At 44.8% G+C, this 13,644-nt stretch overlaps 1 protein-coding gene across 2 annotated transcripts in view; it reads right to left on the bottom strand.

Moving 5' to 3' along the window:
• Positions 1-13,644, bottom strand: part of KIF5A (kinesin family member 5A) — a 31,774-nt gene that overhangs the window by 15,419 nt on the left and 2,711 nt on the right. Inside the window, exons 1-7 of one of the 2 annotated variants that reach the window (XM_082637066.1) lie at positions 12,904-13,341; positions 1,898-1,985; positions 1,730-1,803; positions 1,229-1,333; positions 928-976; positions 434-489; positions 98-185 (exon numbers count right to left, since the gene is read on the bottom strand). In XM_082637066.1, the coding sequence (XP_082493192.1) occupies positions 98-185; positions 434-489; positions 928-976; positions 1,229-1,333; positions 1,730-1,803; positions 1,898-1,985; positions 12,904-13,032 (589 nt within the window). In that variant the 5' untranslated portion in view covers positions 13,033-13,341. Of the gene's footprint in view, positions 1-97; positions 186-433; positions 490-927; positions 977-1,228; positions 1,334-1,729; positions 1,804-1,897; positions 1,986-12,903; positions 13,342-13,644 lie in introns of those variants that run through there. The other variant, XM_082637067.1, reaches the window with a different exon arrangement.

Genomic DNA, 13,644 nt, shown 5'->3' with positions numbered 1-13,644 from the left:
CACAGCCTTCCCTTGCTCACTTTCGCGTCCCTCAGCCCCACAGGGCACAGAGGAGAGGCAGACCCCACAGTCAAGATCCCCTTGTCTCCCCACTCACTGGTGACAGCCACATGACGATTTGATTTCCCTTCATCAATCACATCTAAAATTTCTTCTGGGCTGGACACAAAGCGCTCGGTACAACCCTGTAGGGGGCAAATGGACAGTGACCCATACACTTTGATCTGCAAATTAAATTACCTGCACAGTGACCAAATGACCTCTCAAGACGGTGCCTCTTCCCAGGCTCCGGACTCTCCCCAGCCCCTTGGCATGTCTCACCCCACCAGGATGTCTGCCCTCCAACTTCTGGGTGGGCCTTTGGTCTACCCTCCTCCTACACCTGCACTCTCAATACACTGGCCCCACCTGGCTGTCCCATCCCCACTCTCACCTTGACAAACGGTACTCGGTTCTTGTCCTCGTGCACAGACAGATTTGTCTTGGTCACTGAATCAAGACAATTCAGGGTGAGCAAGGCCAGCACCTCCAGCCCCCCACCTCCCCAACCCCTGCACGCTGCAGTCTACTCGGATGGTGGATTCTTCTTTGTGCAAGAGGGAGGAAGACTCCCCTGTGAAGCTTAATCTCCCTGCATGCGCTGAAGGCTGTTTTTCCTCCTGCAGGATTCCAGCCCCAGGGCTGCAGCTAGACTCAGGCTGTTTATATGTGGGCCTGGGCATCTAAGCTCATCTTCTGACCCTTTCGGTTTGGGGAAATTCTTGGTGAGTGGAGGCAAGGGACATGAGTACAAGTGTGTGTGTCCTTGTGTGCCTGCTGCATCACTCACCAAACAGTACCAAAACCCAAGAGCCCAAAAGCAATGTGATCTTTCTCTTCCTTGCCCTCCTCACCCCTACCCACCCACTGGGGTTAAACACCACTCACCATCCAGAAGGTCACGGATTTTGTCCAGGTAAATCTCAAAGTAGGAAACCTGGTTGGGGAGAAAGGAGAAGTATGAAGTGAAGAGGGCCTATCTTAAATCTGATACAGGGATCTCAGGCTAATGCAACCCACTCAAATGGTGGTGGTGGGAGGGAAAGGGCAGAAGAGACTATGTTGGCAGAGAAGAACTTAGGTAACCACAGTGGAGAATAAGTTGGGGCGCCAGGATCTCAGTGGGTTCATACTAGATCTTCCCCTCCCAGTCCCATAAGAGGATGCCCAGCAGTCATGCCCTGATCACCTTGATGTGGAACTCAAGGTTCTCATCCATGGAGTAGATGTGGTTGAAGATGTCTTGGGCAATTCGAGGAATGATTCCCATCAGCTGGGGGTCATGCAGCTTTCCCTGGGGAGTAAGGATATTCTGGAATGAGGCTGGGCTCAGGAGGAATCAGACAACTCGGAGGTATGCAGATGAACACAGAGGTAACAGCTGCTAAGGAGACTATCCTAACTTAGGGGATGGTCACTACCTTCTAGTGGAAGGAGGAGGGAACTGAGCAGCCCTCTGGACTTTCATTGCTGCTGCTTTTCCAGGTGAAAAGAAGAAAACTGGAGTAGTGGAAAGGAGAGTGAACTGCAGCAGGCTGAAGGGATTCCATTGAACTTCCACCATAACGCTGCCCTCCGTTCATCCTCTGTACCAGGCAGCCCTCAATTCCTAGATCTTTCCCCACTGAGATTCCTTGGCCTCCTATTAACACTCCCAGCTCCTCATTCCCATAAAAGTCAGAACCCTCACCTCCATAGTATGTGTCTTCCCTGAGGATGTCTGTCCATAAGCAAAAATGGTGCCATTGTAGCCAGCAAGGACATCTGAAGAGATGGCAGAGAAAGAACACTGGTAGAGAGAAGTGGGGTAGGGAATGAGGAGCCTGAAAAAAATACATTCTAAAAATACATTCATTACCTTTGACAATCTGCATGGCACACGCATGATAAACTTGCTCCTGAGTCGTGTTTGGAGGGAATACACGGTCAAAGATATATGGCTTCCCCTGGAATGGAAATAAAAGATGGCAGACATCAGTAGGCAGGTGTGAGGGAGGAGAAACACCTGAAAAGGCACCCGTTCTTCAACCTTCTGTACGCATGGATAATTATGGGGATGAGGGAAACCAAAGAGAGGCAAAAATTAGTACTGACATCAGGAGTTGTGTCTGTGGGGTAGAATGTCATTGAGGAGAGTCACACAGCGAGACTGCATGAGTGGATCTCAGTCTTGGTGTGATGACTTAGCACTCACCATCCCAGACCCCCAGCCTGGGAAGCCAAATGGGAAAAGACAAGAGGGCCACAGGCTGTGGAGAGTGAAGAACAATACATTAACATTAAAAAATCTACCACTGGGGGCTTCCCTGGTGGCGCAGTGGTTGAGAGTCCGCCTGCCGATGCAGGGGACACGGGTTCGTGCCCTGGTCCGGGAGGATACCACATGCCGCGGAGCGGCTCGGCCCGTGAGCCATGGCCGCTGAGCCTGCGCGTCTGGAGCCTGTGCTCTGCAACGGGAGAGGCCACAACAGTGAGAGGCCAGCGTACCGCAAAAAAATCTACCACTAAGTTAAAAAATATCTTCCTCAATATATCCATGTGTCCTGATATGAAGAGATGTTGAAGATGTATTCAGTGAAAGATGCAAAGTTAGGGACAGATGTATAGTATGTTGCCTATTGTGTAAATGAAATACACAAATACAGACTACTGAGCTGTTGTGGAAATATTAACACAAGCTCTCTTTGTGAAAAGAATATATGAAATCAGAAATATAGGTCTCTGACTTCCCTGGTGGCACAGTGGTTAAGGATACACCTGCCAATGCAGGGTACACAGGTTCGATCCCTGGTCCGGGAAGATCCCATATGCTACGGAGCAGCTAAGCCTGTGCACCACAACTACTGAGCTTGTGCTCTAGAGCCCGTGAGCCACAACTACTGAAGCCCGCGCGCCTAGAGCCCGTGCTCTGCAACAAGAGAAGCCACCGCAATGAGAAGCCCGTGCACTGCAACGAAGACCCAATGCAGCCAAAAATAAAATAATTAATTAATTAATTAATTAAAAAAAAAGAAATATAGATCTCCCTTTAGGGAAGCAGCTTTAAGTAAAGAGAAACTGTGAAGCAAGTCACTCAGACCTCCAAGTACTTTGTTTAATTCAGGTAACATGTTATAAATCACATGTGCTGATAAGAATGCTAAAGATACAAAATATTTACAACCCAGGGAGCCAAACAGAATATATTTGCTATCTAGTCATATTAAAGGGAAGATCTCTGGTAAAACTAAATGCGACTATGCTTATTCTCCGTCATAAGTGACAAACTACTCAGTCGTGTTTTCCCGTCATTCGGTATAAAGAGACTATGACTTAGTTGTCAAATTATTTTACTAGAATCCATCTTTCTTCAACTGATATGTAAACCTTCAGATCTATGGACACCAGAGTTTGGGAGACACGTTTTAACTAATTAAGGAAAGTCATACTTTATTATAAGGTGTATTTTTGGATCCTGGGACATAACAGGTCCTTCAATTTATTCATTTTCTATCCAATCGCATTATAAAATATCTTATTAATGTTATTAGCTTCTTTGTTCAGTCTTTTGAGTTACCAAGTATGAAATCATATACATGTAATAGTTTTGTCTCTTTCTTTCCACTGTTAAAACCACTTATTTTATTATTTTATCTTAGAATCCCCCAAACAACATTAAATTGTGATCCCTGGTTTCCTTTTTACTAAGATGTATGCTATTGGTGTCAAATAAACAGTCTTTGCGGTTAAAAAAAAAAAGAGAAATCATAAAAGTTGGCTAAAGCTGAAGATGCAGGTCTAGGTATATCTACAATATTGCATCAACGTGTAGAATTTTTTTCCAGAAGGATATATATAAAAGTATTAACAGTAGTTATTTGGGGGAGAGAAACTGGGAGAGAGGAGGCTTTCATTTTTCAGTCTGTATCCTGAAAAGTTTACATTTTTAAACCATGTACAAGTGTTTTGTTTTGTCTCGTTTTCTTAATGCCAAAGAGAGCGAGACAATAGTGTATTATTTTGTTTCCTTCTTTTTACTTCTCTGCAAAAAGGAAAATATTATTTATACTAATGAATATTTTTTAACATTAAAATTTTTTTTTAAATCTGGCTTATGATAAATATCTACCTGGAATATTTATCTGGTGTCTGTGGTGAAAGATTCTGAAGCCCAAAAAACAGAATCCACAAAGAGAAAGAAGTTGTGAAGGTGCTCTCTACAACTAAGGGAGTACTGTAAACTGATAGAGGCTTTCTGGAGGACAATTCTATTAAATATTTAAATGTCCATGCTGGTCATACTCTGTCCCAGCGACTTCAATGCTAGGAATTTATTTTATGTGTGTAGCACACTTTGCTTAAGTACTTAAAGATGTGTGTAGAAGGATGTTCACTGCAGCCGTTTGTATCCAAGAAAAACCAGAAACAATTCAAACATCCATCAAGAAGATATCGGTTATGATACCTCCATAACCTACCCCCATTAAAATGAGCAAGGTTGGTTTACATATATGGACATGTCCAAGATCGATCATCTGAAAAAATAAAAACAATTTGTATAATGTGATTATACATTTTTAAAAAGCATATGGATAGAATAGTCTGAGAAAAAAGATATGGAAGACTGTATATATATCTGTTAATGGTGGTTATCACTGGAGAGCAGAATGACAGGAACTTATGCTTACTACATTTTTCCTGTGATATGTAAATATTTTACAATGACAACGTATTGCTTTGAAATTAAAAAAGAAAATAGAATAGGTGATGTTACAGAAAAATGTGTAATGACAAGGTACGCACAAAATAATTTTAAGAAAAAAGTGGTTTTTAAAATAGTATGCAGTATAAAAACACACACACAAAAGAGTATATGAAGGATTATTCCATGTCTGTAAAAAGTTATATATATGTATATATGTATAGCTTGCATAGAAAAACGTGTTAACAGCAGTTATCCTTGGACAGTGGGATTTTAGGAGTTTTTTGTTGTTGTTGTTCTTTTTGATTTAGATTAAAACTATTCCAAAATGAAAATACATTAATTTTTAAATAAGAAAAAATTTTAATCAAAGATATTAATATTCTTACTACCTAAAGAACTCTCATAAATAAGTAACAAAGGACAAAACTAACCAGAAAAATATGGACAAGTTAGGTGCTAACAACAGAAGAAGAAATACAAATGTTCAATAAACATAAAGATGATCAACATTTTTGAAGAAAAAAACAGTAACATCATTTTTCACCTATCAAACTGGAAAACAAAAACTTAATTGTAATATGCAGTGTAGATGAGGGTTCAAGGGGGTATAATTTCTTCGAAAGGAGCATGCTCATTCTTTTCTGGTAGGACAGTACATCCATACTTTTAAGGGGCAATTCAAAAATGCATAATCAAAAGCCTTGGATTGTACATATCCATTGACCCAGATAGTCTACTCCTAAGAATTTGTACTAGGGAAATACTTGTAGCAAATATTTAGCTACAGGAATGTTTATTATCAACACTGCTTATAATAATGAGAAATTGAAAACAACTGAAAGGAGTTACATTTAGGGGACTGGTTACTACAAGGAATTGATTGCACTATGCCATGTACATATATTTTATTCTTTGCTGCTATTTAAAATGATGTCATACATGTATACACTACTATGTATAAAATAGATAACTAATGAGAACCTACTGTATAGCACAGGGAACTCTACTCGGTGCTCTGTGGTGACCTAAATGGCAAGGAAATCCAAAAAAGACGGGATACATATGGCTGATTCACTTTGGTGTACAGCAGAAACTGACACAGCAGTGTAAAGCAATTATACTCCAAAAAAATTTTTTTAATTAAAAAATAAAATGATGTCATAATAGAATACCAATAAATCTCAAAAAGGAGTTGAGTGAAAGAACTGAAACTCAAAGAGTACATACTGTATTATTCCTTTTATATAAAGTTCAAGAATAAACAACACTTATTTGTAGTGATAGAAGTCAAAGTAGCGGTTGCCTTGGGGTGATATTGATAGGAAGAGGGCAAAAGGGAGCTTTCAGGGGCTATCAAAATGCTCTAGATTTCAATCTGGGTGGTGGTCACATAGGTGTCAAAATATGTTATAAAATTCATCCAGCTGTTTGCATAAGATTTGTGCACTCACTGTATGTAAATTATACCTCAGAAAATGCTATCATAAAATATCACATCACAAAATGATGTGATAATGGCTCTTAAAATATGAATTATGCGCAACCTCATTGTTTATAAGAGAAATGAATATTAAGACTATGAAGTAGCATTTTAACCTATCAAAGTGGCCAAAATAAAATAGTTTGACGATGGGACTTCCAGGGTGGTCCAGTGGTTAAGGCCCCATGCTTCCACTGCAGGGAGCATGGGTTTGATCCCTGGTCAGGGACTTAAGATCTCACATGCATGCAGTGGCCAAAAATAGTTTGATGATGCATTGCACTGGCTGGGCCCTTAAATATACATATGGTCATTCAATTGTTTGTAATAGCAAATGATTAGAACAACCCTAAATATCCATATCCATCAATAGAGACCTGGCTAAATAAATTATGGCATATCCCTACAACAAATTATACAGTTGTTAAAAAGAATGAGATAGATATTTCTGTGCTGATATAGAAGGAACTCCAAGACTCATTGTTAAGTAAAAAAAAAAAGCAAGGTACAGAACAATATGTATAGTACGCTATCATTTGTGTAAAAAAAACAGTGCATGCATGTATATATGTATTTGCTTGTAAATGTATGATATTCTTTTAGAAGGATCCACAAGAAACTGGCAATAAGGCTGCCTTCTGAAAGGGGAACTGGGTGGCTAGGAAAGAGGAGTAGGAAGGAGGTTTACTTTTCATTGTATATCTTTTTATATCATTTGAATTTTGTCACATGTGCATGTAAGACATTAAAAAATTAACTTAGTTTTTTCAATAACTAAAATTATGTAAAATATTTAATGATGGTGAAATAGTCATGATATTTTGTTGGTGAAAAAATACGTTACAAAACAATATAGTTTATGATACACTTTTATTAAAATTATTATATGTATATATGCAGGAAAAAACTACTGGAAACAAATACATCAAATTGTTAACAGTATTGGGGGGGCGGATTTTGAGCGAGTTTTAGTTTCTTCTATGTGCTTTTCTTTGTTTTCAACTTTGTCAACAATTAAAATATATTAGTGTTGTAATCAGATTATGATTATGTTTAGAATTATTAAAGAAAAATCTACCTTGATTTTTTTTAAGGTTTGAGTGAGTTTATGAATTGTTCATAGGACTTTTGTGAATTTTTCACCCTTTTTATCTATACTGTTCATCATTACACTTCAGTACAAAGAATAAAATTCTTATTACACAGAATAAAATCATACAGTGTTACAATAAACAGATTTTAAGTGGCCTTGACGCCTCTCCTTCTAAGTGGTAATATCTTTCTTTCATTTTGTTTTATTCTATAATTGAACCTTGATTCTTGAATTGTAATCTAACTCAATATTTCTCCCATCCAGTGGCCAAGAAATAGAAGCAAACAAAACATGTCCATCTCAGGCCAGTGACTCTCACCTCTTCTCCACCGATGATGTCTATCCGTGCTTCTTGAAGCCAGGCATGCAGCCAAAGGGGATTAAACATAACTCTCAAGCCAACCTCGCCCCTCCCTTCTTCCCTTCTGGGAACGTGGGGATTAACTCTCTCTCTCTCTAGCACTCCCAGTTACAAGATTCCAGAGGGTGCTGTGGACTCAATGAAATGGAGGGCGCTCTCCAAGTGCTGAAGGCAATTATTGCCCGAGGAACTCCTTTTCCTCAGCCTAGGCTGGGAGGAAGAGACCAGAGAGGGAGGAAGGGTGGCATTCTCGGAACCATGAGGATAAAAAATATCCAAGAGCTAAAAATGGGTGCACTCAGTAATCTCGTGGGCAGAGAAAGCCATGGATACAATTCTAGGGTTTCTGGGAAGGCCTTCTACCCCTGCCCTACTCTCGGTTGAGCCCTTGAGTTCCAAATCTAGTTCATTTCTTAAGATTTTTATATCTGTTGAAGTACAAATGTCTTTTAATTTTCTATTGATTACAGCCACGGTGAATTCGTTTTGTCAGATCTTTTTATGAGAATAACTAGACCAGTGGTTTTCCACTTTTTCCCCTTCTAGACTACTCACATGGGAAGCATCACCATTATTTACATCTTTCATGACACATATTTATTCTAAGTCAGACTGTAGTACATTGTGGGGGATTTCTTATCAGAATCTGGGGAAGTGTACGTACAGTTAGCAAAAGCCATTTCTTTTCTTTTCTTTTTTTTTTTTTTTGCGGTACTCGGGCCTCTTACTGTTGTGGCCTCTCCCGTTGCAGAGCACAGGCTCCGGACGCGCAGGCCCAGCGGCCACGGCTCACGGGCCCAGCCGCTCCACGGCATGTGGGATCCTCCCAGACCGGGGCACGAACCCGTGTCCCTTGCATCAGCAGGCGGACTCTCAACCACTGCGCCACCAGGGAAGCCCCAGCAAAAGCCATTTCTGATGCCCCCTCCCAGGACTCTGCCCAGGCCACTTTTCAGCCTGGATCACTGTGTAGACCAAGTGTTTCCTGAAGGCAGGGATTCCCTCTAAGTCCCCAACATCAAGCGTAGTCCCTGGCCCACAGGATGCTCTTCGTAAATATTTGTTGAAGAAACACAGATATTGATGGAAGAAGAGAGCAAGAAGATACTAGGGACCTGGATGTTTGGATGAAACAACCAGCAAGAGGGGAAAATGTTAACCACTGCCCAGTTGTGTCAAAGGCTAGCTTGTGGGGAGACAGCACATATAAAATGATAATAACATCTAACGCTTATTGGGAGTTTACTATGTGCCTGTCACTGTGCTAAGCAGTTTATATGCATTATCTCATTTAATGCTCACAGCAATCGTAGGAAGTAGGTACTATTATTATTATATTTTATAGATGTGAAAACTGAGGTTCAGAGAGGTAAGGTAGCTTTCCCAAAGTCAAACAACTGAGAAATGGTAGAGCAAGGTTTCAAACCCAAGCAATCTGATTCCAGACCCACACTGCCAAAGTGACCCCAGAACTGACGTGCCAACACTGAGTCAGATCCTTGTCGTGGCTTTTCCTTCCCCTCCCCCACCCGCCCCCCCTCCATGTGGGCATTTCTCCAAATGTTTCTGGACAGAGCTAAAGCCCTTCATCACTCCGTTTTGGCAACTTCAACCCCTTTTTCAGAAGAATGCAGTTCTCCCACCCATCCTCTCCAAGGAGCCTCCCTCACCATCTCTACCTTCAGGTAATAATCCAAGACTCTGTGACTCAGTACAGCGTCAGGGACTAGAATGACTGTTAGGTTAGAAACACTCAGGGAGACCCTCCACCTTCGAGGAATGCCTCTGAGCTCCACTATGTCTCCACCCACAGCAGTCTAAGCGCTCCTCAGTGCCTATTCCAGAGGGCTACTCTTCAGAGTCCCCTAACCCAGGACTCTGTTCTCCTCTGACCCACTCCAAGCTACCTTGTCTCCTGTCCAACTGTGTTTCCCAGCACTTTCTGGAGTTTTCCAATGTGTGTGCTGACTAAAGCTAATGGGAGGGCCTAAGATCAGGGGTCCAAAGACGACCAACCTTTTCAACCTTTGCTAAAGCACTTGGTAGAGGCTGAACTTCAGAGCACCAGGACTGATTTCCATAGTGACACCCCTGGGGATTGTTACCATGGTAATGCTGGAGAGACACTGGCCACAGTGAACATTACCTCCCCTCTCCATTTTCCTTTACAGACTCGCCCAAGGCTAAGGGGAGACTACTCCCTCTCTTCAGACATCAAAGGAATCCTGAGCCACCTCAAACAATACTGACCCTGTTCCAATAATCCTGCAGGTCCCAACCTGGCTTTTCCAAATGAGGTACTTGGTGACCCTGCTTTTCTGCCTCCTTAAGAACCCACTTAACCATCAGGAGACCTAAGGGAAGTAGAATGTGGTAGATACTTGAATGAGGGAGGGAGGGAGGGAGGGAAGGAAGGGGAGAGACAGAGGAAGTTGGGGGGGGAAGCGGAGAGGCTATCTGTTTCCCTACTGTCATCCCTCCCGTGTCTGGTATAGATGCAACAGCTCAGACAGCAGGCACTCTGCCCACCAAGACCAAGGCAGAGAGACACTTAAATGGGTCCACTTAAAAAGTCACAGTGGATTCTGAGTGACCCAAAGAGCAAAACAAGGTGCACAGCACACACAGACAGTGACCCAGACACCCTTCTACTATGACTCAGGCCATTAACTTGGGCACAGCTCCATCCCCCAGATTCCTGAGAGAAGTCGTGGGGGGGCGGTGTGGATAAGGCTCACAGAGCTGTCTTCCCAGCTTATTCTCCTACATTTTGCCAAGCAGAAAAAGCCCACGAACATTAGGGACTCTGTAGCCCAGAGCTAGCCGCAGTGCAGAGAGGAGAGCCATCAGAGAAAGGAGCAGGGGTTGGGCTTGGAGAGATTAGCCTCTCCCACCTTCATCCTTCCCTCACCTTCCCAGACATCCTGAAGCAGCTTGCTCCATGAATTCCTCAGTTTCCCACACACTGGTCCCCAAAGGGAGCTAGAGGAAGAGAGAAGAAAGGGAATGGGAGATTTCTTTCCCTTGTTGGGACCCTCAAGGCACTCCTCAAAATCACTTCTCCTATAGCCCTCATCCTGCAGAATGAGAAATGAATAGAAAGGCTGGGAAGGCAAGCTCCAAGGATGCTGCCTGAGACAAAATGGCCCCCCCCATAAGCACTTATCTTGGCAGGAGAGTTTGACAGGAAGGGCTAGGGCAAGGGAAGATACAGAGCGAGACAAAGGTACAGCCCTGCAAACATCAGGCAAAACAGATAAGGAAGGAACAGCTGTGGAGTAAGATAGAATCTGAATTGGCAGGGGGCCCTGGGCCTCTCTTCATCTCTCCTCCCTCCCAACCTCCACCATGTCTCTCCTGTTTAGCTGGGCAAATCGGACAGATCAACACAACTCCTCCCAACATCACCCCATGCCCTGCGCCCACCATGCCAGGCTGGATGGCCCAGAGAGCCTAAAGGAGTTGGTTGAGATTTACCTAAAAAACCCAGAGCAAGGAAGCTAGCCTTAAAAGTGGACGCCTTTTGTGTATTTGTTCCTCCATAACTACCTTTCTCCTATTTCTCAGCCTTTATGTCTCAGGGGGCCCTCAAGCTCTAACTCTCACAGCTAACGCCCACTGTCCAGACTATTCAGAGAAGAGGCCCCGAGGGTTGATCCAGGCATTATTTTAGTCTGGCCAGACTGACCAGACTGCAAGGTCTAACGTCCCTGAGACAAAGAGAAGCAGGGGCCCTCTCTATGTGGCAAACACACACATACATAAGCACACACACAGGGCGAAAGCACCCATTTGAGTCCATAGTGTGGGTGAGAGAGCCTGGTGACGGACTAGGGCCCTTAGGGACAGGACATGTAAGCAAGTCTCTTCCCAAGGCATGTTTACTCAAAGTCCCAATCTCACTGATTCAGAAGGCCCAGGCTCCCTCCCTTTTTTTCCCTTCACTCTTTTAACAAGCATGCCCTGTGCCAAGCACTGTGGACCAAAGACACATAAGAAGTGCCCCTGACCTTGAGGATGGTCCTTATATGGGCCTCTCCCTTCTCAAACTGGCTACAGTTTCCTGGCCCAGCACCCCTTAAGCCCTACTCCCTATTGGACTCAACCCCAGATCTTTTCACCCCATAGCCTGACAGTCCCAACCAATCTAGGAAAGGAGGGGTAGGTGAGGAATTCCCTAGGAATTCCTTTGGAGCCATCACAGATAAAAGTCCAGAACAGAAAACCGTGGAGGCAACGTGATACAGAAGGAAAGACATGAGCTTTGGAGTCACAGATTTAGGTTCAGATCCGTGAATTAACAGTGTGACCTTGAGAAAGTCATTCAACTTCTTTGGGCCTCAATTTCCTCATCTGTAAAGTGGAAATATTAATACCTTCTTCAGAGTGTTGTTTTCAAGATTAAATAATATATGTAAAGTAACAAGTACACAGTAAATACTAGTTCTCCTTCTTAACAAGGCCTCTTCCATGGGTAGGGCTGTCATGATGAGGTAGAGGAGATGGCTTGCTACTTTTTATTGGATCATCAAGAGAAAGGATGAATACGCAACTACTTGTTAGGATCTCAGGATTTGGTTATTTTTATTTGTTAGGGTGAGTTGGGGGGTCTGAAATCCTCTTCCTACTGTACCTGGGAGGGAAAGGCAGACATTTCCTTAGGACCCAGAGGCTCCCCCACCAAACTGGGTGTGGCACCAACATATTTCTTTCTCTGAAAACCCTTCATCAGACCTGTGCCCTCCCCCCAAGTCCAGGCTGTAACTACTTCAGGGAATGATGGAGGCCTTGATCCTAGAGTCCACTCTCATTTATACCTCCGCAGAGACCCTGGACTGCCCACCTCTCATCTAGCCCATCCATTAGTGTCCCCCTTCCTGGGAGGTGGGGGTAGAGATCTAAGCCAATAACAAAGGGAAGATGCGCTTTCCCTAGGGAAGAAGGAAAACATCAGAAAAACATGGGACTGGCTCTAGGGGTGGGGACGCTGCAGAGAGCAGCAAACGGGAATCCGGTCCCCTGATCGCGGGAAAGTAGCCCCCTCTCGCTCTGCAGAGACTCGGCCGCCGGCCTGGCCAGGCCACACCCAGCCATCCTGATGCAGGGAGAGGAGGGGCTGCGGCGAAAAGGATGGAGGATGAGCGATGGAGAGAGGGCGCAGAGACAGGCAGGGGCTGAGGCTCGGTAGGGGAAAAGATTCAGCCTCCCGCCCCCTCTCCGAAATTCCCTCCAGGGGCGGCACTCACCCCAATAACGACGCTGTCGTCCCCTTGGAAAATGGGGATGAACTTGTCGCCCCGCAGAATCTCGGCCTGGTTTAGGGGCCGAAATCGGCAGAGCACCTTGATGCTACATTCGTTGTTGGTCTCGGCCATGGTGGTCGCCGGCGTGGGGCTGGGGCACTTCTGCTGCTGCAGGGGTCGTATGTGCTCCGGGGGAGAGGGGCTCAGCTGAGGCCCAGGCGGAGGACAGGTGCTCGGTCTCTGGGGCTCAGAAAGGCGCGGCGGGCGCCTGGACGAAGGCTGGGGAACAAGGCCGAGGCGCGCTTCCTCGCTCCTGCGGCACCAGGATGCGGGCGACCTGGCAGTCTGGTCCTCTCTCGGCGCTCTGCCTCTCCGCCCCTTGCGCTGCAGCGCGGCGCTGCGGGCCTGGGCGGGGCGGCGATGGAGGAGCGGGGCGGGGCTTCCTTCGCTGGGGGCTGCCACTCCGCGGCGCCCACCGCCGAACCGCGGCACCTCTGCTCTTTTCTTGCCTCCTCTCCCCACCCCTAACCCTCGGAGATTATCTGTCCTCACCCCATCCCCACCCCAGTCACTCACTGCGTCCCACCCCCTGGATCCCAGACCCGTCTGTCCCTCGCTCGGACTCCACCCCCCTGGAAGGGCTAAGGGATCCGAGGTGGGCCTGTCTACTGTCCGGGGAAGAGAGTCAATAGTGCTTACACCTCCTTTATTCCAAGGCATCCTTCACCCGAATCACAGTCCTCT

This window comes from Mesoplodon mirus (assembly GCF_964341445.2).
Source record: "Mesoplodon mirus genome assembly, chromosome: 11".
Lineage (NCBI taxonomy): Eukaryota > Metazoa > Chordata > Mammalia > Artiodactyla > Ziphiidae > Mesoplodon > Mesoplodon mirus.
The sequence above is the reverse complement of the archived record's forward strand: the minus strand, read 5'-3'. Positions and strand labels throughout refer to the sequence as shown.